The sequence below is a fragment of the Actinia tenebrosa genome, unplaced genomic scaffold, assembly GCF_029948245.1.
Source record: "Actinia tenebrosa isolate PJP-AT-01 unplaced genomic scaffold, QUT_ActTen_1.0 PGA_scaffold14__42_contigs__length_11649687, whole genome shotgun sequence".
Classification (NCBI taxonomy): domain Eukaryota; kingdom Metazoa; phylum Cnidaria; class Anthozoa; order Actiniaria; family Actiniidae; genus Actinia; species Actinia tenebrosa.
This window is the reverse complement of record NW_028292574.1, coordinates 10,594,491-10,621,447: the sequence shown is the minus strand read 5'-3', so window position 1 is coordinate 10,621,447 and position 26,957 is coordinate 10,594,491. Positions and strand designations below refer to the sequence as shown.

At 38.2% G+C, this 26,957-nt stretch overlaps 3 protein-coding genes across 4 annotated transcripts; 2 read left to right on the top strand and 1 right to left on the bottom strand.

Moving 5' to 3' along the window:
* Positions 1-226: 226 nt before the first annotated feature.
* LOC116300477 (lanC-like protein 2) lies at positions 227-6,125 on the top strand. Its single transcript, XM_031709353.2, has 9 exons — positions 227-434; positions 534-654; positions 791-943; positions 1,195-1,412; positions 2,450-2,590; positions 3,215-3,397; positions 4,021-4,197; positions 4,379-4,451; positions 5,139-6,125. Exons 1-9 carry the CDS (start codon positions 351-353, stop codon positions 5,219-5,221), a joined length of 1,233 nt encoding a protein of 410 aa, XP_031565213.1. The 5' UTR covers positions 227-350; the 3' UTR covers positions 5,222-6,125.
* Positions 6,071-26,924, bottom strand: LOC116300476 (tRNA wybutosine-synthesizing protein 4). 2 transcript variants are annotated; one of them, XM_031709352.1, is made up of 20 exons: positions 26,760-26,924; positions 26,398-26,522; positions 21,489-21,567; positions 21,290-21,376; positions 21,107-21,212; positions 20,280-20,427; positions 19,892-19,958; positions 19,605-19,636; positions 18,931-19,021; positions 18,171-18,275; positions 17,232-17,325; positions 16,991-17,081; positions 16,094-16,212; positions 15,548-15,595; positions 14,988-15,362; positions 13,994-14,094; positions 10,901-11,038; positions 10,379-10,425; positions 7,175-7,307; positions 6,071-6,875 (listed from the first exon to the last, which is right to left on the bottom strand). In XM_031709352.1, the coding sequence occupies exons 1-20, from the start codon at positions 26,838-26,840 to the stop codon at positions 6,705-6,707; spliced, it is 2,238 nt and encodes a 745-aa protein (XP_031565212.1). In that variant the 5' UTR covers positions 26,841-26,924; the 3' UTR covers positions 6,071-6,704. The 2 variants fall into 2 exon arrangements, with proteins under 2 accessions (XP_031565212.1, XP_088885580.1); XM_089029454.1 differs by lacking the exon at positions 21,290-21,376.
* LOC148911496 (uncharacterized) lies at positions 22,796-24,932 on the top strand. Its single transcript, XM_089029886.1, has one exon. The coding sequence runs from the start codon at positions 23,274-23,276 to the stop codon at positions 24,930-24,932; it is 1,659 nt and encodes a 552-aa protein (XP_088886012.1). The 5' UTR covers positions 22,796-23,273.
* Positions 26,925-26,957: the final 33 nt, after the last annotated feature.

Below are 26,957 nucleotides of genomic sequence, written 5' to 3'. Positions count from 1 at the left end.
TCAGGTCACGTGTCTAAAGAATAATATTCTTCGTTTGAGTTAGTGGTATCATTATTTATGTGTAATTTTTTTTTTTTTTTTTTTTTTGGTTTTTGTTTTTGTTTTGTTTTTTGTTGCAAGCTTTAACAAAGAAACTGGGATACTCTGTGGTGATCATTTACGGTCTGAAATAGTGCAAAACAATATTGGGCTTCCTGTGGATTAAGCTATTTGTTGCCAGGAACGCCTGGCTGGTTTAGCATCGAAGAGCTCTAGTAGTCGAAGCTTGCAGTTTGCAACTTGGAGAAGACAACTTTTTCAACGTTATTTGAGATAGTAATTTCTTTCTTAATGGAGTTCTAAATTTCAAAATGGCTTCTCGAGATGTCAGAGAGTTTGAGAACCGCTTTTCAGACTATGATGGCAGTTCAAAACTAGTTGGAGCAAACGGGCAGGTTGGCATAAGTTATATGAATGAATGGTGTGTTGCTGTATTCAGACTGAGTGCTTTTGATTAATTAATTTTATATATACTTTGTTGTTTAATTGATCAGCTGAATGAGCCTTTTTACACCAGACTCAAGCAAGGAACCCTGAAACTTTTATCGAGGTTTGAGGAAGGATTTGAAGATGAACGTAACGACCATGACTACTCAGTTTATACTGGAACTGGAGGTACTTTATATTTCAAAATTTTCAAAAAAAGTTCAGAAAATGTCTAATGGTTTTCCCTCTGCCCTTCTACTCTTCTCATATGTTTTTTCCATATTTAACTTAATCATTTTGTCTTTTTCACCTGTTTTGTTTTCAGGTGTTGCTTACCTTTTCATGCATTTAGCAAGGACACTCTTTAAAGATGACCCCACAAAGAAAGAAGAGTACTTAAACAAAGCTTTAGAAATGCTAGAGATTGGTGATCAAAAGTTAAAAGGACGAAGATGCACATTTCTTTGTGGTGATGCTGGTAAGTATTACAGCGTGATGCGTCATACTATGGCCACCCAACGAATATTTTCAGTGTTCAGTGTTAGCAAGCAAAGGGACCAAAATAGGTATCACCTAGGCAAATTCCTAGACATTTATTTGAGTTTTTGTTGCAAAGAATACGAAATTATTTTAGATATTTGTGGTCACGCTGAGTGAGTTCATGTCTAAGGCTGAGCAAAGGAGAACTCAAAACTGGAGTATTCAATATTGAGTCCATACTTCTAACAGGTATACTAGCCCAGTTGGCAGTCCTTTACTTCAATCTAAATAAACCAGAAAAAAGCAAAAAATGTTTGACCAGGCTAGAGAGCATGTGCGACAGAGTTTGCAAAGATCCATCATTACCAGATGAAGTGCTGTATGGTAGATCTGGGTACTTGTATTCCCTCCTGTATGTGCAGCAGGAACTAGGACAGGACAAGATTAAGGCAACTACTTTGAATGAGGTATCTACTAAATTTAAATGCCTAATGCAGTAGGAATTTACGTGCACAGTACAACATGCCTTAACATTGAAATGGCAGTATTCAGTATTCAACGTTTTTTGAAATAAATGTAATTTCTTGGTAACTAGCTAGCAATTACTCCTCAAACTTGAATGGACTATTAGTCAATAGCCCATGAAGATGAAATTTTAGTCAAATCCAACTATCTAGTATTACATGAAATTTTCGCAACACTTTATTTCGCGATTTTGCGAAAAAAAGGCCATTCTACACCGAACGCATAATTTATCACTACTATACTATGTCTATTCTTTTACGTACATATTTACGGTGTTCTACTTACCTATAGGGGAAAATATATATATCGCGCTGGGATCCTCACGAGTACCCTACATTTCATATTCCGGCTGCGTTACCAGCGTGGTTGGTCCTTGTAGTGTAGTGGTTAACACATCGGACTAGAATACCGAAGACGTGGGTTCGATTCCCGCCAAGAGCATTTGATATTTTTCTCTTATTCTCTCCATTCTAAATTACTTTAATTTTGCGATTTCATAAAATGAGTTATTAATTACCTCTTAATTCACGAGCGCTCTTTCCGCTTATTGATCGCTAAAAACGAAACGGAAAGAGCTGCATCCGGTTTCTAAAAATAGCCCAACTGGGAATTTACATGGCGCGCGCGTTATTAAGAAGTTTCCCTCTCTTATTTATGCTCTCTTGGTGGTCACTGTTTTCGAGACACTTATTTTTCGCGTCACATTACTTTCGCAATTTTTTGAAAATCCTGAAATTAAAGTGTCGCGAAAATTTCATGTAATGAAGTAGTTGGTCAAATATATAGATGCAAACAAGTTTTGAATTGAAGTTGAATTGAATGTCTTGGTTTTCAAAGCCGGCACCTTTCTTATACTACTTACACCTTCTTTCGCCACTAGAAGGCTATAACTTATAGCCTAGTAGTAGCTCATCCAATCAGAACGCAGCATTGATGATAGACTACTAGTTGGATTTGACTGAGATGTAATATTGTATAGGTGTGCTCTGCTATCATAGCCTCTGGTCAAAGGTTAGCGAAACAAGAACGTCACACATCACCCCTGATGTACATGTGGCATGAGAAACACTATGTTGGGGCAGCACATGGTATTGTCGGCATACTGTACATGCTGCTACAGGTACGAAACTTCTCTTAAATGTAATTCTCATTTACCAATGAAATATATTATTATAAATATATTATTATAAATATATTATTATAAATATATTATTATAAATATTACAATATTTAGAATTATTATAAATATTACAATATTTAGAATTATTAATTTCGCGATTTCGGTGGTTGCATATTTTGCGACACTTCTATTTCGCTATATTTAAGGTCGCATACGACACATTTGCAATTTTGCAGCTCACATCTTTTGCGACACATGCATTTCAGTCGCAATTGCGGAGGTGGCATATTTTGCAACACAGATTCCTCAATTTCGCAGTTCGTATATTTCACGACACATTCACTTTGCGAGTTCGTAGTTCACATATTTTGCAACACTTTCATTTTGATTTTGCCATTTTGGAATGTACTCGATTCAAAAATTTAACTATGTCTGTTTTTGCAACGAATCATAATTCTCTTATTCAATTACACAGCGAAGTTATAGTGACTTAAAATAAAATATTTTCCCGCAAAAATCATTAAAATTTAGGTGTCGCGAAATGCCGAACCTCGCGACATCAAAAGGTCACGAAAATGTAATGCAACAAGGTATAATACGAATGTCATCCTTTATCGTCTTCAGGCTCAATCAACTCCAGCTGTCCAGTCCAACCTTGCTGCCATAGAGAGAAGCATAGACTTCCTTTTGACCCAGCAATTTCCATCCGGGAATTTTCATTCTTCTCTTGAAAATCCAACAGACAAATTGGTGCATTGGTGTCATGGTGCTTCTGGGGCTGTTTACCTGATGCTCAAGGCTTACAAGGTAGGTTGGACATGATCAATATTGGTTAATATATGATTTTAGGCTTGAATATGGAGGTTTGTGCACTGTGATTGGTTGAGTGACCACTGATTATCAGACATATTCACTGGTCTTGAGCGGAAGTAAAATCACCAAAGCGGAAGTAATAATAAAATATTTTATAAAATCCTGAATTTTGTCTTTTCTCTGAAATTGAAATACCAATACTAAAACAATTATTTGCCTCATGTAGGTTCAGTGGTTATCAATGAATATTAGGGACTTTAAGATTTGCAAAATCTACGACGGCGACGTCAACCGGAAGTGTAAATAACTTCACTTTAGGGTCCGGGCGTCTTCAAAGTCTGTCTTTCCTGTGGATAAGTTGACTTTACTGACAATGTTTTAAATTAAATCTCCAATGAACAGAACCCCAAAGAGAAATTATTTACACTTCCCGTTGACGTCGCCGTCGTAGATTTTGCAAATCTTAAATTCCCTATTTACTTCAATTCGTCTTCCTAAATATGCACCGGTAAATGAAATATTATTGCGCATATAAATTTCTGCAACCCCCCCTCCCCTCCCCCATCAATTGTGTTATGATCCATCCCTAATCACAGCTAATATTCCAATTGTCGTAGGTGTTCGGTAAAGACAAGTACCTTACATCTGCCTTGAAGTGTGGTGAGTTGATCTGGAACAAAGGTCTTCTGAGGAAAGGTTATGGTATATGCCATGGCGTTTCTGGTAATGCATATGCCTTCCTTAGCTTGTACAAAGCCACTGATTCACACAAGTACATCTATCGTGCCATCAAGGTATGTATTACTACTAATCATGTTATCCGGTTTCCACACCCTGGTAACTTGGCAGTCAACCAAAAAGTGTCAGTGTCAGTGTTCACTGTCTCAAGCTGATCTTGTTTGACTGTTGGCCGAATCAATGAGCAATAATATAAGGCTTTTGTATCAGAATTATTTTTAGTCATTATGTTTTTAGTTTGCAGAATGGTGTTTAGATTATGGCAAACATGGCTGTCGCATTCCCGACACACCCTTCTCCTTGTTTGAAGGTATGTCTAAATATGAAAACATCCACTCTTGAATCCATTTAATCCAGTTAGCACGGCTAATCAGAGATCGAACCCTGAAATAACCTCTGGGCTAATAAAAGTCAGGGCATGGCTAACTCACAGATCGACCCATGAAACAACCTCTGGGCTGATCAAAGTCAAGGCAAGGCTAACTCACAGATCGAACCCTGAAACGACCTCTGGGCTGATCTAAGTCAAGGCACGGCTAACTCACAGATCGACCCATGAAACAACCTCTGGGCTGATCTAAGTCAAGGCACGGCTAACTCACAGATCGACCCATGAAACAACCTCTGGGCTGATCTAAGTCAGGGCATGGCTAACTCACAGATCGACCCATGAAACAAACTCTGGGCTGATCTAAGTCAGGGCACGGCTCACTCACAGATCGACCCATGAAACAACCTCTGGGCTGATCTAAGTCAAGGCACGGCTAACTCACAGAACGAACCCTGAAACCCTCGTTAGGTTTTGTGGAGGGAGGAAACTGGAAAACTCCGAGAAAAACCTTTGAATCAAGGGAGAAACCTAAAAATCTCTACTCACATGTGATTCCGAGTCAAGGAATCTAACCCGAGTTGCACAAATGTGAATGTGACAATAATTTTGAAAGGTTTCGAAACTTTGTTTCGTTGGACTAAAAGCAAAAGTTTCATCTCTTTAAAGGAATGGCAGGCACCGTCTACTTCCTTGTCGATGTATTAGTACCAGGCTCTTCGCTCTTCCCAGCATTCGAGTTCAAAGAATAAAAGAACGCGCTTCATTAGAAAATAAAGCATCGCAAGCTTCGTGTTAGCTAAAAAACACTTGCTCAATCTCGTACCCAGAGCCTTTATTTCTTACTGCCCATGCTCTATTTTTTTTCGTCGAGCGTGTGCAGTAAGAAAAAAGGGATTGGGTACGAGATTGGCACTTGCCAAGGACGAAAACTAGCCTTCTCCGCAGACTAGACGTTCTTAAAGTCGTCACGTTGTCACGCAACGTTTCTTCGACGACTATATGAGTGTCTGCGAGGAGGGTAGACGAGAACAAAAAGAAATAGTACAAAACCGTAAGACATATAATTTCTATTACACATTTAGGGTCGATTGAGTGTGACGGAGCCGTAAATAAAAGCGATCCGATATTATTTCACGGTAAACTGGAAACTAAGTTTTGTTTATCGACCCTAAATGTGTAATTACCAATTTATTAATTATTACATGCCAGAGTGCAAACAATTAATCCGTGAAACACTAATTACTAAATAGTACAAAATAGTGCTAATTAAACAATAGAAAACAATGGAATTTGTTCACATGAAATTGTGCTATTTAGTATTACTAAAGTTTCACGGTTATATTGTTTGCACTCTAAGAGCCTGATATCTTTTTTATTCACTTATAACCAGCTCTTATAACATGTAATAATTATAAATTCAAATAAATATTGATGTACACCTACGCTATTGCCTTTTAAAAAGGCCGAGTAATTTATTAAAAGAAATTAAAAGAAAGTTTATATTACGCAAAGACTAAAAAACCACGTGTGATAAGCACGTGAAACAAACCTAGCTAAATAAAACGCTGCTCAATGTATGATGGTATTGTTATCGTGTATTTGTGGGAAATTCATTTATTACTATTAATAATAAATAAATAAATCATCAATTTAGTATTTAGTATTTATAATGCGTTTCATAATGGAGCTGTTCTGAGGGACGCTTCATCAATCCGCTGACTTTGTTTCCAAAAAACCACTATAGACCCCTTGTAGCACTTTGGAATGCAGCTCAATCTGATGGACAAAACAATAGGTTCCAATTCTCAGGAGATTGCTATTCTTTTGTTTTGTCCCCCAGATTGAGCTGCTTTGACGTTACATGCAAAGGGTCTATTAGCAAGGGGAAAAGACGCCATATCCGTATAAGTATAGAGGTTTTGCACCATCACGTGACGGCAGCCATGTTAGATGGCAAGAACAATACAATCGTTTTAAATGAGAAAGAATTCAATTCCCAAGAGCAAAGGAATTTTGTTCTGCCATCTACCACAGGAAGCCCAAGCAGTATTATGGACGTGGACATAATGACGATGCAAAACCTTTATTAAAGCGTCTGTTAAGTAGTCCCATGATGCATCGCCTTTTGCAATGCATCATTCTCTTGAGAATAAGATTCTTTGTTTGAGTCGTATCCATATACTACTAGTTGGGACACGTTTTTTTAAATTGTGATTTAATTTCAAAGATTTTTCATTCCTCCATCAAGCCCAATGACGAGGTTTCTATTATAAATGGCTCGTCATTCAAATGAGTTCCAAACGAAAAACAGTTCCCGCCACCACCAAAAACCATGATCGTCTGCGGGTCGATCAGAATACTGGTGTGATTGTGAAGCATCAATGGAGACTGGCCGGGACACACCTGAACATATCAAAACAGCGTTAGAGTGCGTATTTTAATGCTACAATAGCTAATATTCCTCTACGTATATCTCCCCCGCTGGACCGAGAGGAGGTCTATGATATGTTTATTTATTTTTAAGATTTTTTTTAAACCAAAGGTACCGGTACAAGATATCTTTCTAAAAACAAAGACCCGCTCTACCCTTATAAAAGCTGCTTGCGGTTTAATTTTTAGATGAGGTCTATACTAAGATACCAAGACTTACTAGAGACAAAAGAAAATGGGCGTATATTGTTTTGTAATGCACTACAACCTACCGGTAATGGTAAAGAGCTGCTTGTGAGGGACTTCAAGTTAACGACTGTAAAAGATGGGCTTCCTGTGGTGTAGGGATCGATTCCACCGATCAAGACAAGATTGTCATTGATCACATGAGATGTGTGAGAATACCTAAAGAAACATCCCAATGACAGATTTAAGTGGGATATGGTTATGAGGGGTTGGACATAACACTTAGCCATTTCACTGCGGAGTAATACTGAAGAGAATCACATGAGGAATAAGAGAAGGAATTCCTGCCCCCCATCATAAACACTCTTTGATGCTATTTTTAGAATCATTGATGCTATTTTTAGAATCATTGATGCTATTTTTAGAATCATTGATGCTATTTTTAGAATCATTGATGCTATTTTTAGAATCATTGATGCTATTTTTAGAATCATTGATGCTATTTTTAGAATCATTGATGCTATTTTTAGAATCATTGATGCTATTTTTAGAATCATTGATGCTATTTTTAGAATCATTGATGCTATTTTTAGAATCGTTGATGCTATTTTTAGAATCGTTGATGCTATTTTTAGAATCATTGATGCTATTTTTAGAATCATTGATGCTATTTTTAGAATCATTGATGCTATTTTTAGAATCATTGATGCTATTTTTAGAATTATTCTTTTGAACGATTGTTTTTTTCTGAACGCCCATACAGCCCGCGGTCTACACTGTTTACCCATGTTTTTTTGCATTTTTTTTAAAAAAAAAACGTGAGCAAACAGGGCAGAGCGCGTGCAGAAAAACAAATGTGATTCTAAAAAAAGCATCAAAAGGTGCCTATGATGATTATGAATACCTGATATTCCTTCTCTTAGTTCATATTCTCTTGCTGGGAATCATTAGATTGATTGGTTTTACGGTCGTACGAAGGGAGGATAGCGCTATCCGACGAATAAATCCTTATCCAGAGGATAAGTCAATGCTAATACTATTATCTAGTAATTTTATCCACTGGATAAGGTTTATCCGTCAGACAGCACTATACACCCTTCGTGCAACCGGATCCAGGCTGTGAAATAGTTAGTAGACTAATAGAGGTAAGTAGATCTTATTTCCATCGTTTTCTTTGTGTGCATTTACCTATTATACACTAATACACTGTTTATCAATTAGACAACAGAAAGTCGCTCGCCCATGGCGTTAGACGCACGAGAGAAAATATAAAGAACGATTAACAAGCGTTAAGAGAGTCACGAGGCCTAGCCGAGTGCACTCTAGCTTGTTAAGACTTTCTGTTGTCTAATTGATTTATATACTGTGTCACGGTCTGAGGACAATCACTCTATCGTTCCAGACGGCCAAAAATAAATACTGGGTTGTGGGCGAAATCAGTATCAAAACCTGACTCCTCTTAAAGTATGTCGGTCTGATAGTTTTAAGGTGGCTGGACCCCCTCACGCTTTGACTTTTGGAACGCCGGTGCATAAACGTGTTTTATCCGATTGCAAATCTTTTTTGCACATAAGTCACATAAAGATTGAATTAATGCTTGATGCAATTTTGAATGAGATCGGACGTCATAACACGTGATTATGATGAAATATTTGTTTTCATTTAGAAAATAATTTTAGCCTTGCAGAGCGTTCAACACTAAAATGCTTCGTACCACATAATTATATACTGGATGCCTCCATTTGTGGGGATTTTTGAAAAAATCTATCCAGCTAATTATGAGATATTTGAGATTATTTAAATATAGTGCATAATCTACTTCAAAACTAAACAATGGATTTGATGCGGCCGAAATTAATATTTCAGAGCTATACATTGACAAAAGTCATTGCTCATTTAGTTTTACTCTGTATCTAGTTTTAAAAGGAACATTTTGAAGGTAATCGACTTATGCGATTTTGTGAAAACGTATAGTGCAGAAGACGGGGTAAACATTTGATGCGCACTTTTCATCGCAGTGTTTTAGTCAATCTTACTAGATCTTCCATTATTCTAAAATTCGCTGATCATTTCTCTCAAAACTACGTCAGGATACAAATTAGAACTTAAACTAATATTACACAAAATTGAAAGACTATTGAACTCATTTAAAGCGATCTAAAGCGAACGAGAAATACAGAAAATATTTTCCCTTTCCCAACGATTTGATGCTCTGGGAATTCTATTGTTTGCTAATGATCATAACATCAAATTCTTTCGTACCATGCACGGTCTCATCTCGCTTGGCTGCTTTCCGATTTACTCCCGCGAAGTTTGGTAATAAACAGTTTTTTTTATTCAAGCGTGGGACATTTGTCATGATGTACTTTGCCGTCAGTGTGAGTGAATAGAATCGGCGAACATGCCTCAAATAAAAACTTCAAGAAAGAAGCGAGCAAGACTTTTGAGTTTAAATAAAGAACCATACTCCGATACTCCATACATCCGATCTCATTAAAAATTGCATCAAACATTAATTCATTCCTTATGTGACTTATGTGCAAAAAAGATTTGCAATCGGATAAGAAACGTTTATGCACCAGCGTTCCAAAAGTGGAAGGTAGCGGTCAAGCGTGAGGGGGTCCAGCCACCTTAAGTAAAATACGATGAAAAGGGTTCCGAGTAGGGAGAGCATCGTTATAAATCCAAGTTTTGGACCAAAGACGACGAGATGTAGAACTACATCATACATGATTGTGAATAAAGTCGAAATATTGTAGTTCTACATCTCGTCGTCTTTGGTCCAAAACTTGGATTTATAACGATGCTTTCCCTACTCGAAACCCTTTTCATCGTATCTGACTCCTTATAGTTTGATCATTTATCACGGATTTTTGATGCTTCTAGTGGCAGCAGAATTTGTCCATCCAGCCCTTTGAGAACCGGGGAGTCATTGCCGAGTCTCCCTATCCAGACCCGGGCCAGAGGCTTAAGTTTTTCAACTTACAAGTATACAAAGACAGTACACACTCAGGAAATGTCTACTGTTTCTTGAAAAACCTGAGACTTTAAGCGACCCGTTTGTTAATTTATTTCTAAGGAACAGATCTTTCCAAATTGGGTGCAATGTTTTCAATTTCAGACGGCACGTGCATGTCGTTCCCTAGAGTATCATTTCTTTATTTAACAGTTGCACACGAGAAGACAAATGAAAATGAAAACAACTTAACAAAAAATCCTATTCTTAAGGGAATGACACGCGGTCTGAAATGGGAATACATTACACCAACAGTAAAGAGGGGTATTGTTACCTTGGTCTTAGAGGAGGAGTTATCGTCAAGGTGTTCAGTGTAAAATCCTTCAAATAGGAAAATAAACAAGACATGAATGAAAAAACTCGAGAAACTTCACACTATTCTATACAGCAGGTGCATGTTACGTCATTGCCGCCATCTTGGTTGACGATAACAAAGCGTTCCTCATTAAGGACGGACCATTAGATTTTTGAGTAGGCAATTTATTTTGTGCAGGAAATTTTTTCTACGTCTCATGGCTGGGCAGGAATTTTTTGGAACAAAATGTGGAATTTGTTTCTGGCACTTTTCTGCGCATTTTTTAATCACTCATTAAAACTGTGTGTGCTTGAATTTTTTTTTTTGCCCAACCCCCGCCCCCCCCCCCCCCCCCCCCCCCTCAAAAATCGTCCTTTAGCTTCTCTTGTTAGATCAACCAACATGGCGGCTGTTTCATTGTTATTCATATCTCAAGGGATTTCGAGACACATGATTGCACACACTCTATATTCTAGGATTTCTTTACATTGCTAAACTCACCGCAGTATTAATGTTTTGGAGTAAATTTAGAGCAGTAGAGTATTTGTCCAGTCCCCCGGCCAGTATCACGTGATGGTTCCTCCATAGACAAGCAGTGTGTGAGTGACGTGGGACTGCGGGCTCACCTTGTAGCTTAGCCTGTTGAGAGATTTCAACCTTTGATCATAATGGGTTGATCAAAAGGTCACGGGTAAATCACTGATTGAGCCTAAAACAACCCGGTTTGCGCTGATCTACGTCAGGGCACGGCTAACACACAGATCGAACCCTGAAACGACCTCTGGGCTGATCAAAGTCAGCGCATAGCTAACTCACAGATCGAACCCTGAAACAACCTCTGGGCTGATCAAAGTCAGGGCAAGGCTAACTCACAGATGAGCCAAATGGAACTGAAAGAGCTGAAAGTTAGCGTGTTTGTTTTTGCAGAGGGAGGCAAACTGGATAACTTAGAAAAAGACCCTTGAATCAAGAGAGAAACCTAACAAACTTTACTCACATGTGATGGAGGAGTCCAGTAATCGAACCCAAGACCCCAGAGATGAGGTGAGTATTTTACGGTTCAGTGATTGGCTCCACGAGTTCCCATAAAGGTGCTGACACACGGTGCAACATTGCATGCAACATTGCACGAAACCGGACTGTTGCAGAGTGTGTCTACCCCAAACTTGTTGCATGCAACAAATCTGAAGTTGAATCGCGCTCTACTCTTGCAACATTGCACGCAACAAATTTCATCATATGAACATGGCTGCAACATTACCTGCCACATTTTGAAATTTCCAGCCAATCAGCTTCCACCAAATTTATAACTTCTGACCATATATCTTAACATAACAGGCTGACACAAGCGATGTTAAAGCGTGATTTTGTTGCAATGTGTGTCACCCCGATTCAAATTTGTTGCATGCAATGTTGCGTGCAATGTTGCACCGTGTGTCAGCACCTTAACTATCCCCTGAGAGCCCCGCGAAACGACTGCACAGTACAGTAGTAGTATTTTTTAATATGAATTTTGAAATACTGATAAAAATACATTAAAAAAAGATTGTTTTATTTACACATCTTATAGAGCTGCTGATGCGCGTCTCCTTGAAAACAATTTAGTACTAATTATCAATTCATAGAGTCTACGACGCTGCGAATTATAACACAGTTGCGAATGATGCGAATCACTGCACCGTTTCAACACATTGATGGCGGCTTTCACCAGAATATTTGGTCGAATTATACGACGTAAAAAGCTTTCAACTGGATTTCTAGTAGTGAATATCTTGGCATGGATCGTTTATATGGTCGTACAACATTTTTTAGATCCAACATTGCGGATAAAAGACTACTTTTCTTATAATAGTCGCAAAGATTCACTAAACAATGGAAGAATGAATCAATCTTACTTACCTATTCACGAACCTGTTATTACTCCGTGTGGCTTTAACGATTCGCGATTCTTATTGATAATTCTCGTATTAAGCTCACCGAATAAAGTACAAAAGAGAAATGCTATTAGAGAAACTTGGGGAAGAGATAACAACTGGGACTTCGTCGGTAGAAGGCCACAGGTGTTGAGGGAAAAAAAGTACAGAACGGCTTTTGTCATTGGAACTTCGTCTTCTCAAGACACTACTCAAGACATACGGAATGAAATAACAACGAAAAATGACATATTACTTGGAAACTTTACGGACTCGTACAAGACGTTAACCTTGAAAATTTTAATGGCTTTCAAATGGTCTTTGTCGATAGACTGTAAATATGTCTTGAAAGCCGATGATGATGTTTATGTAAATGTACCACTCTTATCCATGTGGCTTATTAACAAACACTCCAAAATCCCTAAAGATCTCTATTCTGGTTATGTGATCCGAAGGGAGAGTCCATCGAGAAAGAATACCTCGAAATTTTTCGTAAGCTATTATTTATACCCTCAGAACTCATTCCCGTCTTGGTGCACTGGATTGTCGTACATTCTCTCGCGTGACCTAGTGTCACGCATTCTTGACGCAAGTCGCTGGTTCTGCCATTATGGATTGAAGATGTGTACATTGGAATGATGGTTTATTATCTCGGAGTCCGTCCGTTAGATCATGATGGATTTCGACTTCGTTTGAACGCTGTCAGCTCTACAGAACTTCATAGCTTTAACGAATGCTTCTTTTTAAATACGTTTACTTATGGGCATCGATTGGGTCCTACAGAGATGATTTATATTCATGACATATTTCGGAAAATGAATGTAAAGAGTAATGGACAGTTGGTGTTTCAGTGTATGTCGAAGGATTTAGCATTCATGATGAGTGTCGTAGTTCCTTGTCTACTGCTTTCTATCACTGGGATTTTTATTTGTGTAGGAGTTTTGAGATGGATAAGATGGATCATGGTTAAGAGAACAGCAACTGGTCTATGATGGATGGACGGACGGACGGACGGACGGAAGGACAAGCCATGAAAAATTCAAGCGAAAGCATAGTACGCGCGCCTTTGTTTTCCAATTTCATTTTCGATGTCGAGGAAAACACTGGGTTGAGTTGGGATTGCGATACATTATGGGGCTGGTTCATGTGACAAAATAGATGCCATCTTGAAAATGTCTTCTAAAACAGCCCCGCAATTCACCTTTTCGGCGCTAGCCGTCACGTGGTATAAGATTGTTTTGAATCGTGTTACGGTCACCAAAACGTTCGGAAATTGTTTTCGAATTTCCATACAAATGTACTGACTTTAAATGAACTATTTACTTGGTTTGTTTAGTTAGTTCTCTGAATACAAGTAAGAAATCATTTTTCTAGCTTGATTGAAGCTTTTCTTACTGCTGTTAAGAGAGCTAACTAAAGAAATTTATCTATCTTTTCTCTTTAAAGTCAGTGAATTTGTATGGGAATCCGAGAACAATGGCCGAACTTTTTGGTGACCATAACACAATCCAAGTTGAATTTATCGCAGTGCCAACTCGACCCAGTTTTCCCCTCGACCTGGGAAAGATTATATATTAAGATTCTTTGTATGACCGTTAAAGAAAGTCATAATACTCTATGAAAGAAACAATGAACAGGAACGCATTGTATCAATAAATATAATTAGTAAGACTATCCCTACCTCCTCCCACTTGTTGTCTGTAATGTTTAATATATAACAGTCATTGATGGCCAGTCGTGTTGGTGTACGTCCTCCAAAGATTAGGACCTTCTCTTTTTCCTCTATGAGAAAAGACAGAAAAGAAACAAAAATAAATAAAGTAATAATAATAAAAACATAACACACGTATGTCTATAATATTCTAGTAACTTCCGTTTATTCTTGGCCTTTACATCCCGATAATGCCTTGTGTTTTTGGGGTAACCAATCAAAAAACTGTCCCAAATTGAAAGGTTTCTTAATTGAATTTATACTATACCTGCTTTTATCTGAACAATACTGATCATCAGTTTATTCCAAGTTATTTTTGCGTGTACAGATCATCAAGAGTTTTTGGTCTTACAGAAAATGTATTGACTTACGAAAAAATGTTTAAAATATACCTGAAACGTCTTCAAGCTTCTATCTTTTTCTGTTTTTTACTTCTTCATTTTGTCTTTGGATACCAAACAAGGTATTTTCAACATTGTCTGATCAGCCTTCAGCAAAATAAATGGGTTTTTACCCTCTGGTTACCCCCCAAAGACGCAAAGGATTATGGGGATGTGAAAGACGAGAATATGGTAACCCAGTTCACAGTCCCCGCGCGACAACCCCGTCTCGTTTCTGACAAGGAATATTGATGGTTTACGAGCATTTACAAGGAAGTCAAATGACAAAGACATGGCGGTCCATGATGGGAGTATAACGATGAAAGCTAATGAGAAATCTGTCGTGAAATACCACCAACATGGCGGCGATGACGTAACGTACAAATGATCGAACAATACTTGAGAATTTTTGTGTTGACAACAATGCATTGCGCGCTTCAGTAGATTCCAAATCACCTGATAGCAGATATCACAGTTTCACTCTTTTGGCCTTAACCAACTGTTTCTAGTCGAAACAAGGAATTTGGGTCAAAAATACAGTAAATTTATGGAAACTGATATTGCGTTGTTGGTTTTGTTCTTACCATGATCCATGAGTAATCTAGTAGCCGTGTGCCTCCATCTTGGAATCGGCCCTGATCCCTGTGGATCCAGCAAAGTCAAGGTACAAACTGTTCCATCTTCGTTGTTATAAACTTTGGTCTTATCTGAGTTTCGCTCAACTATATTATTCAATGGACTGGTTGAGTTTGGAGTATCGAATGTTTGACCAGAAGTAAGTTGTTGATCAAGATGCTCATCAGACGGTAAATTGTTTTTTGTACTGGATAGTGTTTTACCGCGTTGCTCTATTTTTAATATACAAGTCGAGGTGCAAGGTTTGTTGGGTGAAGTCCTGCCACCGTACAGAAGGATGGAGTTGTCATTGATTAACGTAGAAGAATGAAACATTCTGGACCCTGGAATGAGATGAAATGCCTGTAAATATCAATGTAACAGAGTATAAAGCAGTAAGCATCGTGTGAATAAGTTTTATACTGTCTGAATTCTGTAGTATTTTTTACGACTGTAAAAATTCACGGCCTTTTTTGCCCTCACGGCAAAAATCAAGGATTTTTTGCTGGTCTTATGGCGTCGCACTCACCAATCACGATATCATCTGTGAGTATTGCGTCTTTACACTTCCAAACGTCTGGAAAGGAAGCATAAATGCGGTTAGTAAGACCAAGATTTATAAATGAGTAAAATGCGCTTCAACGTTGACCTCTTTGACTGGTCGTCGAGGTCAGGACAAACTGTCATTCAAAACCTTGCTAGTGAGGGCACGGCTGACATACAGATCGAATTGGAATTTCAGGCAGTTTAGCTAGTTGGGCTTTGCGGAGGAAGGTACACCGGAGAACTCGGAAAAAAACCCCAATTAAGAAATAGACCTAACGATCTCCAAGCATCGAACCCTAGACCCCATGCAGAGGTGAGACGCGAGTATCTAGAGACGTTTTTGGTGCTTAAAGGTCTTGACATTGAAGACATGCTGAAGGTATGTAAAGGTAGGTCCGGGAACACAGTAAAACCACGCGAACAACAGAATGAAAGATATCACTGAACAGTAGCAATCTTTTCTGCGACAAAACAATGTAAATAAGGAATGGTATTAAATGAAATAAAAAAAATAAATGAAAGTGTTTACCTGTCTCTTTACGTAAGATATTAATGCCTTTTAGCCTCATGTGTTTATTGTTAAGTTCACCAAATCCACCGATGATAATCACGTCTCCACCAGGTAACAACGTCGCACTGTGTCCGTATCTATAAAAAAAACAACACCAAGGATGCTAGCTGCGTTATTATTTCCATGCTGCAATTTTCTAGTTTTAAAAATTTAATTTAAAAAATTTTTAAATGGGAAGGAGAAGAACGAAAACTTAAGAGAAAAACAAAAAAAAATTGGATAGACATGACTATGAAAGTGGAGCAACCATCAAACGTTTTGCCATTATGTAAGAAAATCAGTTTTGCTTGAAGAGAAGAAGAGTGACTCTACTCCAACAGAAACATTAGTATTTGCGCTCCTGATCGATCCACGCTATAACGCGCTTTTGTTTGAAAACGTATACTTTTCGATGCCTTGCGTCAACTCCGTAAAAAGTTAGAAATCGCATACATTTGAAAACGCTCTCCAGAGTGGAGACATTTGAAAACGGAAGCCGAGGTCTATCTTGTTTGGTGAAAAGCTAAAACGGTTGCTTTTGAAAACGTTCTCGCCACTTCATCTGTTTTTCGCATGCGCAGATGACGATTATAGTGTGTCATTTTCAATTGTTTCTGCGTTTGATCGTTTTAGTGTGAGCGGGTGAGTTAAAGCGCTATGAAAACGATAGTGTGGACGTGGATCTGTCGATGCGTTCTCGGTGACACAAAAACGGAGCGTTTCGAAAGCGCACTAGTGTGGACGTGGCCTAAGAGTAATGCTTTCTTTTCTCTTTTATCCTGTTGGTGCTCCAGAAAAATTTATTCTGCTATTGCAAGTACGTCGACGTATTTTCTTAGATAAGTGGGAATCTATTATGAGAAGCTGAATGTTTACCTTTGAAACTTGTTCTTAGATGCTAATTTTAACGGAGTTGGAATTATCATCGCTGGGTCTTTGACCATAGTACTACTACACTCATTATGTTCTGGAAAACAAACACGAAAACGTTTGATTAAGGATTGGTTGACTGATTCATCGTGATTGATTGAGTGAGTGAATGAGAGAAAGGAGAGAAAGAATGAATGGATGGATGGATGGATGGATGGATGGAGAACTAGGACACAAGCAAGCTTACCATTATTTTCTGGATACATTTTTTGTGAAAGCATCTTACAATCTCCTTTGAAACCAGCCAAGATAATATAATGGAAGCACTTTAAGTCCCATTCCTGTGGAAAGAAAAATCGATTCAAAAACCAATAGAAGTTTCGCACCATCACGTGCCTGCGCCATAATCCAGCTTGGACTGCCTGTGGTTAGATGGCAGAACAATAAAATCCCTTTGCTATTGGGAATTAAATTCTTTCTTATGTAAAACGATTGTATTGTTCCTGCCATCTAACATGAGTGCCGTCACGTGATGGTGCAAAACCTCTATTGCCAAGGAAACGTACTGGACCAGTCATCCAGTAAATTGTGTTCTGAAGCAATCAAAAAGCATGGTAACACATGATATGTTTGGGTTTGGGGAGGGGAACGATACTTAATATAAAATATGGCTATTGAAAACTCTTTGTCATTCTCTTTGGCAATGGCACTATTATGTAGCAAGCAGGCAGTGTGGGGCGTTTGACAGTGGTGTAGTCACCTACAGTTATTACAGTTATTCGTATTAGCCCTACTCAAGGTGCAAATACAATAATTGTCCCTTTACTTAGGCAGTGGCGCGACCTTGGCGTGACCGGGGGCGCGCCGTGTTCGCGTCGTGTTTCGGGTATTTGTTTGGAAGGAGAGTAAATTATGGGCCGGAGGCTTTGTTTGGCTTCAAGGACGATAATTGTTTTAATACCCCATTTACAGTGATGTACAGATGATCGATTTGGGGTTTAGTGTCATTTCCAACATCAGGGTTATTTCTTAGTTTCTTTGGGTGGAGAGTAAATTGGGTATTGTGATTGGTCTGGAGTATGCCGTATCACGACTGCGTGTCCGTACCGCGAGCTTTCAGAGTCATACGAAAACTGTTCTACTGAAGCAAATGTCTATGTATACAAATGTGTATCAGGCTACAAACCTCAAACTCATCAAATGGTTCTATTTGTTGTATACGTTGATGTTCATCAGTAGGCAAAGACTTGTAGAAGGACACCATGTTTTGATATTTCACCAAATCCCATCTCTGACAAGATGAAAAATATATGAACGAATCAGTGAAGCAACGAGGGAGTGTGTAAGTGGATGGACGGGTGGGTGGATGAAAAAGTGGATGAAAGGGGCCAACAGTAGGTGGGTGGGTGGATGCAAGGGTAGGTTGATGAATGGATGCATGGGTGGGTGGGTGTATGAATGGGTAGGTTGGTATTTGGATATATGGGTAGGTGGGTGGGTGGGTAGATGTATGGGTAGGTGGGTGGGTGGGTGGATGAATGGGTGGGTGGGTGGGTGGATGAATGGGTGAGTGGATGAATGGGTGGGTGGGTGGATGAATGGGTAGGTTGGTATGTGGATACATGGGTAGGTTGGTATGTGGATACATGGGTAGGTTGGTGGGTGGATGTATGGGTGGGTGGGTGGGTGGATGAATGGGTGGGTGGGTGAGTGGATGAATGGGTAGGTTGGTATGTGGATGCATGGTTAGGTGGGTGGAAGCATGGGTAGATGGGTGGATGGATGAATGAATCTCAGTAGGGGGTGGGTGGATGGATGAATCTACTGAACCTAGTTCACTTGATGTACAAACATGGAAGTATTTTACCATGGGGAATTACTAAGCAGTGGCTAATATAAATCCTCTCATTCCAGCTCAAGTCTTTAAAGAGGAGACAATGGCTTACCTGTTTCTGGTATCGATGTATTTGAACTTCAGGAGTTGGGAATTCTGTGATGCTACGTAACGGAGAACCAACTTGATGAAAGTGCTTTATCCTAAAAAAGATGGGAATAGAGGATTTATCATGCTACAAGTAGTAGTTTTTAGAAAACGCTCGGTTTTTTCATTCTCACCAAAAACGGAACAAAAGCTTCACGTTCACACTAGCATTGTAATAGCGTTTTCACCAGTCAAGGATAAAGCAATCAAAGACGCAAATACGATAGGAAAAGCTGAAATATCTTCATCTGTATGAGAAAAACAGACGTGCCGGTTTGAATAACGCCAGCATTTCCAAAAACCTTCGTTATCGCTTGTCCACGCATACGATAGGCTTTCATTTTCAAATGTCTCCACTCTGGAGAGCGTTTTCAAATGTATACGTTTTCGATCATTTTAGTGTGGATGCAAGGCCAAAATGCATCGAAAAGTATGCGTATATTGACCACTTCCCGGTTGGAGTAGAAGGTGCTGCCTTTGCTCTTAAGATATCTGCAAATGGTAAGACCTTCACTGTGGCAAGGATGACCATGTTTGTGGTCCCGTCTCACTCAGTGTTAACTTGGCAAACTGTCATGTGTCAACCTCTGGCTCTAAATAAAGACGATTAAAAAAGACACATATTATGGTGGTACTTACATGACAACACCAAATGGATCATCTGGGAAAACCTAGAATATTCAGTATTAGACTTACATCAGTAAATGAGAACATATTAAAGGTTGCATTTTGCACTGACCATGCATTAAATACATTTAGTCTGGTTCTCACTAGCAGCCTAAGCATAAGTACAAGGTCAAGCCAAGAAAATCAAGATCTTCCGTTCTCTTGCACTTGTGTCGTTTCTTTTCATAGTGAGAACAATGGGTTGTGTGTTCTTGGGTCGCTAGTTAGAACCAGGTTTTAGCAGTTTTAATCAGAACTACCTGCTCATAAGTGACAAAAACAGCAGAAGAAAAAAATGTAGCTGCCCAGTTGATAACACAAGAAGAGCTGTTAAACAAATCAAAAACCTAAATCAGAACATCCTCTGAATATCTTAATTTTGACTGTGAACAACTAACAGTAGAGATTCAACATCATGGGTGGATTCAGGTAGGAATTCAGATTCAGGGCTGTAGCCCCCCTCTTCAGCCATATATAGTTTTATTTGATCAAAGTAATGGATTTACAGTAAAATGAGCAGTTACTGACAAGTCAAGGAAAATTCGGTCAAGCCCCCTCCCCCCCCCCCCCCCCCATTATTTAATAAAATAAAAATTTATCTAAAAAATATTTAATTCTTACTAATAACAATAACTTTAGTTACAGTACCTTTTAGCATCTAGATAACAGAGTACAACCTCTGACAAGAGAAGAGTAGGGCAAGATTTATCGATGTTGCAATTCAACAAGATTTTTTCTAGACTTGCAAGGTCCTTTAAATTACATCCAACAAGTGTGTATCTATCTGTATGTAAACCTATAGAGATAAATATATTAAAAATTCAAAGAAATTAGCCAATACCTCAGTCTCTCATATACATAGACATTTTCTTAGGAAGATAGCATGGTATTGCATTCCATTCCTCTCTTCATGGGATATTTTCTTTGAGTGGAGGAACTTACAGTGCAAAGTTCAAAATTGTGACCACCAATAATGTAATTCCATGCTTTTGTTGAGATTGCAATTCTCCAATTAGCATTTAGATCAGAGATAAGACAATCCCATGAAGGCCAAGACGAAATTATATAATATATTATTGGTGGTCATACTTTTGTGCACCACAGTGTAAAGATCCCTCTTTGAATAGAACCATTCATTTGTCTTTGCTTGATGACTTTGAACCAATAAACATGATCTGTTTACACCTATTTAAAAAAACTTTGTCATCACCAAAGGCGATACTAAAGGCGAAAAGCAAAAGGAGATAGGTCATTCCAAGATCCAAGAATAGCTGGAATGACTTGTGTTTCTGCTTCTTATTCTCGTCAAGAACATGGGCCTTAGTGTTGAGATTCAATGTTGTTTGTAGTTGACGAAACCATTTTTTGTTTCAGAATGTCCTATCGCCTTTGACGATGACAACTTTTTAAAACAGTTTCTTTTTAGTTTTCTTTTAGTTTATTTGTTTATTAAAAGCTACTATCACTAAACTCACCTTCAACACCAGGACAGCTATGGTTTTCAGCTCCTACTGCACTGCACAGTGATGGTTCATTTTTGATGAAGGATTTCTTTATCTTGACAACATCTGGATAATCAATCTGTCAAATTATATCCATTACAAAGTGATGAAGAACTTAACCAAGATATATACTGTAGCATGTAAAACTTATCTTACCTCATAAAATTTGCAAGAATTTTGTAAAAGGCCTTCAGCATTGAATCTGAAAAATGATGTGTCAAATCCTGCCCCTAAAGAAATCACCTAAAAAATCGAGTTGGACTTTCAGAAATTGGGCAATACAGTATCCTAAATTATATCTTACTCCTAACAGCATGAGTAATTGGAATATTCATAAACATATGATTAATCTTACCTGTTTTTTGTCAAATTCCTTTGAGGTAAGGAATATGCGAAGCATGTTGTCAACAGCCTTCATACGAATGTAATAGCCTCTGATGATATTGAGAATGAATATTTAAATTATGCAATAAATAAATTGACCATACAAATTTTTGATGTCTGTGTTGAACTCCTGGGTGATTTCACGTTGCGGACATTACGTTCAGAGACAAAAAAACTGATTTTAAAGCTCTATAAAAAACATCCCGAGTATTGTAAATCAACTAAAGTTGTCTTTTCTCATAATTCATATATAGTTAAATAAATATCATTAAAAAAATTTCCAATTTCTCAATAACTAGTATTGATATTTTTCATTTTAAAGATGTTGCGGACATTACATTGGATATCAACCACACATTTGAGTCACTAAATGTATCTTCAATTTGTTGTGATTTGGAAACATTGTTTAGGGGATAACTGTTATTTTTAAATTAAGTAAAGATCAAATTTTAATTTCCCACAAAAAAATTTAAAAATCGCCCTGTCCTACTTGATTTTATAAGCAAAAGTTTGTGTTGCGGACATTACATAGGTAGCGTTGCGGACATTACATTTTTGGAACTTGTATTAAATCTATTGATATCTTTGCTGTTTATTGTCAGTTTTAGCTATTTTTTACCTAAAAATGATCATATTGCATATATTTCAAATAAAAGTCATTTCTAAAGATCACAAGTTTGTAATACAAAAAATCCTCCATTTTACATTATAAGTACTAATGCATGATATCCTACTGTATGTGCATGCCTTATAAACTGCTTATATATCACAGTTTCTATTATTTTTGCCATTGTCAGCAGCTTTCCAAATGAGAGCATGCTCAGTGATGACCCAGAGCATGCTCAGCATAGAAATACTGCTGAACAGGATTAATTCCAATCTTTTGGCTCTGTAATAAGCTTAGTAAACATGACATTTTTAGAGTGATTATTTCATAACAGAGATGCCCAAATCAAATACTGATAGGTCAAGGATTTTTCGAAGTAAGTTGAAACAAGACAAAGAAAAATATGATGTATACAAATGCAATGACAAGGAAAGGAAAAGACTTGCAAGAAAGAAACCAAAGTCTGAAACTCCTGAGGAAATTGAAAAGAAAAAGAAGGCAAACAGAGACCGTGTTAGGAAATTTCGTTTATTGCAAAAGGCTAAAAAGTCAAATGGCGCTTCTGGTTCTGGCAAAGATATCCCAGACCACACTGGGGCGTATAGCACTCCTCAAGCCTTGGGTAAAGCAGTTGGGAAAGTCAAGCCTTATCTGCCAAAGAGCCCAAGGAAGAGGAAAGCTGTAATTGTGAAGCTTGCCTCAGCTGCTGGAATACAACCCAAGAAAAGCAAGACCTCTGGCAACAAGAGCATCTCTGCAGAAACTGCTGCAAAAGTGAAAGAATTTTACCTACTTGACTCGGTGTCAAGGCAGTCTCCTGGAAGGAAAGATGTCATTGTGTGCCGTAACAAGGAGGGAGGAAAGGAATATCTCCAGAAACGTCATCTTCTTTACTCTCTGAAAGAAGCTCATGCTCTTTTTTTAAAGGAAAACCCATCTATCAAGATTGGATTGACCAAATTTAGTTTATTGAGACCAACAAATGTGCTTCTGTCATCAGACTTGCCAAGAAATGTGTGCCTTTGCAAGTACCACGAGAACATTAAACTCCTTTGTGATTGTTTGTCTAAAGAAATAACAGGGTTCCCTTGCTATTCTGGTGATTTTGTAAACAACTTTGTCTGCATTGATTCTGATTCAGAAGAATGCATGCTGAGAAAATGTGCCTGCTGTCCATCTTGGCTAGAAGAGCTTGAATATGAGGATTCAGCTGTCACATGGTATGAGTGGGAGCAAGTGAGTGTACAGGTGCCAGGAAAAATCAAGAATAAATCTAAGATTATCAAAAAAATGCAGAAACTTTGCAAGGAAGGCACAGTTAAGGAAGCATTGTCATCCTTGGAGGAGAAGGTCCCATATTTCCTTGAGCACGTCTTTTTGAAAAGAAAGCAATCAAAGTATTTTGAGGATAAACTTACAAGTATTGATACTGATGAAGCTGTGGTGCAGATAGATTTTGCAGAAAACTACACTTGTAAATATCAGGATGAAATTCAGTCAGCTCACTGGAGCCAGAATCAGGTGACCCTGTTCACAATAGCTATGTGGACAAAACAAGAGGGTGACAGAAAATGTGAATCACGTGTTATCATTTCAGATGAGTTGAAGCACGATAAGAAGGCTGTGGCTGTCTTTTTGTGGGAAGTGATCTCAGGGTTAAAAGTGAGGCATCCTGGAGTCAACAAGGTTTACATTTTTTCTGATGGGCCAAGCTCTCAATTTAAGAACAGATTTATGGCCAACTTTTTACACAAATTAGAAGAATTAGTTCATATCCAGTGGAATTACTTTGCCACCTCACATGGGAAGGGTGCTGTGGATGGCATTGGTGGAACAGTAAAGCGTCTTGTATGGAATGCAGTGATGTCTGAAAATTCCAACATTGTGTACAATGCACAGTCATTCTTCCAAGTGGCCAGCAGCCTTACCATGAATGTAGAGGTTACTTTTATCCCAGAGAAAGAAATTAATGAGAAGATGGCTTCATTAGGTCTGAATAAACGTTTCTCTGAAGCACCCTCAGTTCCTGGTATCTCTCGTTTTCACTGTATCGAGCCTGATGGGGAGGGTTTCCTTACCTGTCGCCTTTATACTACCCAGACAGCCACACAAAGCCTAGCGTTTGATGTTTATCCATATCTTGAAAGTGATTTTGATGATGATTCTGATGATGAAGATGAAGCAGAAGATTTAGATGACAGTTTCGATGTTGAATCTGATCAAGATTCTAACTTAGGCCACTCAGAGGAAAGGGACAGTGATGATGTTGAGTTTGTTAAAGAGTCCCTAAAGTCTTCAGATGGAAATTCATCTGATGACACATGTCATCAGTGCACAGTTGAGATGGGTTTACCAGACAATCTTAGGTCTGTCTTCAGCCAATCAACACCATATAACCCTCCCCAGTATATATTAAATGAAGTTGAGGCTGTCCTGAAAGGCTTGATTGATTTCAATGGGAGTCAACTGATTGCGCCTTCTGATTTGGAAAGCTTAGTCTATACTGTTTCTAAGTCTGCCACAGATGTTACATCCACAGACAAATGGCTAACCAATTTCATAATTGATGAATATATGAAGCTTATTCAAATTGCAAGCAAAGAAAATGGAATAGACATTATAACAGTTTCTTGGGAAAGTTTTGAAGCAAGAAATGCCAATGAAATCTCAGAGCTACTCCAAAAAAAGTCACAGCTCCCCCCTGTCCTCAGATATGATTATAGTCCCATGCAACGGGAGGTCCTCTCAGCACTGGACTCTTCTTGTAGCACAACCAAAGGAAAATATTGTCTTGGTTTTAGACAGTAAGCCTGGGGATTTTGTTAAGCCTCCAACACAGAAGGCCATAGGTAAAATGGCATCTGTCCTTAAAGGGCTGGACACCAATGTTGACCTGAGTAAGTGGCATTTTTTCTGCAATGGCAAAGATGAAATCCCACAGCAGGGTAAAGGAAATGACTATGACTGTGGTGTATATCTCTGTATTTATGCCAGATGTCTTGCTTTACCAACTCAAATAGTAGATGAGCAGGCATTAATCCTTTTTAGACAATGCATGCTATGGGAACTTCACCGAGGAGAGTTACTTAAAATCCCCCTTCCATTAATAGAGACGGAGAAGTACTATGCTGTACATTACAAGTTTCGTTACAATAACAAAAGGTACTACATTGGGAGAGTACTTAGCTTCAAAGGGGAAATGGTGAAGATGAAGTACTTGTATAGAACTGGGGCCAACAGATTTGACTGGCCAGCAAGAGATGATGTTGAGGAAGTTCACATCTCAAGCATTTTCTTTGGACCTATCAGATTGGAGAATGCAGGTCCCTTTACTATCCCTATGCTGGTTGACATTGAAAAGGTTTTCTCCTCAACCAAATAATATAACAGTGAAATGAGAGGAACAAAGCTTAACTGTAAAGAGTGTTAAATAGCAGTTTTCATACCCTCTTGAACATTTAGAACATACATGTGAATATTTGGGCAGTATTTGATTTAGGTTTTGGACCCTTTTGCAGGGTTTGGAAAAATGTAATGTCCGCAACGTAATGTCCGCAACGATCTTTGAAGTAGCATTGCGGGGAGAGAAAACAAGATACATAAAAAATGTTTCCAGATATATATTGCTCTTATCAATCTAAAAGAGCATTTGTAATATTTATTTTCTTGAAGCACAGGTTTGGTCACTATGGGAATGTAAAAGGTCAAACGTTGCGGACATTACGTAATGTCCGCAACGAGTTTTTAATTAGTTCTTACTAAGAAGAGATTGATTTGTTTTGAAATATTTTTTATGATTCTTAAAGAGCATCATCAGGGGCATATTTTAAAGCATTTTGAGCATACTTATACTTAAAGTGCATGTTTTAGTTAAAGTTGAAAGTTATAGTTATTGTTTGAAACATTTTATGCTAAAAATGGCGAAGATGTCAGTCACCCACATGCAGTGGGTGTGGTCGAAACCAATAAAAATTTTATATTTTCTTGAAGCCTGATTTTTTAGCTTTTAGATAACATAGGTTTTGTAGGGTTAAACTTGATTTAAAAAACCCATCAATTTTAATGTCTCATGTGAAATCGCCCTCCTGCTTAATCCCCCTAAGCTACTTAATTTAGGCATAAATTACTATGTTGACATTGGTGTACAAGCCCTGGTGTACATTCTGCAATTGAAATAAACCTCTGTCCAGTAGTATCAAAGTTCTGCATTGTAGCTATAGTAACCCAGTTTCAATTAGGTGGGTTCCAGAGAACTTATCAATTAATTACTCACCTGTTGATCAAGGGAGATCTTCTGGCATCTTTGGTCACAAAATGCTTCAGAAAATCATCTTTGAAGTAACCTGCTTTGACCATAGAATATTTGCTGAGAATGGAACTGTCATTGGTACTTTGAACCTTTAATGAAGAACAAAATTAGAACAAATATTACTTACCCAAACTGATTATCAAAGTCCCGGCAATGTACAGCTGAGCATTTATTTGGAACTGATTGGAAAACACAGTTTTCTTATTTCATAGAAGTCATATATGACACAGGAGAGGGTTAAGGAGGCTATTGCCTTCCTCAGCCTCCCCATCTATCTAAAGTTAGGGCGACCTAACTACTAGCGAGGTCAGGACAAGAATACATACCCTCTTTTGTGAACCACTCATAATTGGAAATACACCAACAACCTTACATAAAATACCCCTCCTGGAACACCAATTCAGCATTCAACACCTTTCTTGTTTCAAATAGAACACATTTTTAGTGTTTCTTTATAATACGTAAACCTCCACTCTGTCCGCCATATTGGCCGTGATCATTTTCAAGAGACTGGTACTTAGGCA

Coding starts and splice junctions, on each gene's coding strand:
- LOC116300477 (XM_031709353.2), top strand. CDS start 351: ATGGCTTCTCGAGATGTCAGAGAGTTTGAGAACCGCTTTTCAGACTAT. Junction 2,591..3,214: donor TACTGTACATGCTGCTACAG/GTACGAAACTTC, acceptor TATCGTCTTCAG/GCTCAATCAACTCCAGCTGT. Junction 3,398..4,020: donor TGATGCTCAAGGCTTACAAG/GTAGGTTGGACA, acceptor CAATTGTCGTAG/GTGTTCGGTAAAGACAAGTA.
- LOC148911496 (XM_089029886.1), top strand. CDS start 23,274: ATGCTGAGAAAATGTGCCTGCTGTCCATCTTGGCTAGAAGAGCTTGAA.
- LOC116300476 (XM_031709352.1), bottom strand. CDS start 26,840: ATGCTGAATTGGTGTTCCAGGAGGGGTATTTTATGTAAGGTTGTTGGT. Junction 15,596..16,093: donor TATCTTACGTAAAGAGACAG/GTAAACACTTTC, acceptor CTTCCTTTCCAG/ACGTTTGGAAGTGTAAAGAC. Junction 10,426..10,900: donor TCCAAAACATTAATACTGCG/GTGAGTTTAGCA, acceptor TCCTATTTGAAG/GATTTTACACTGAACACCTT.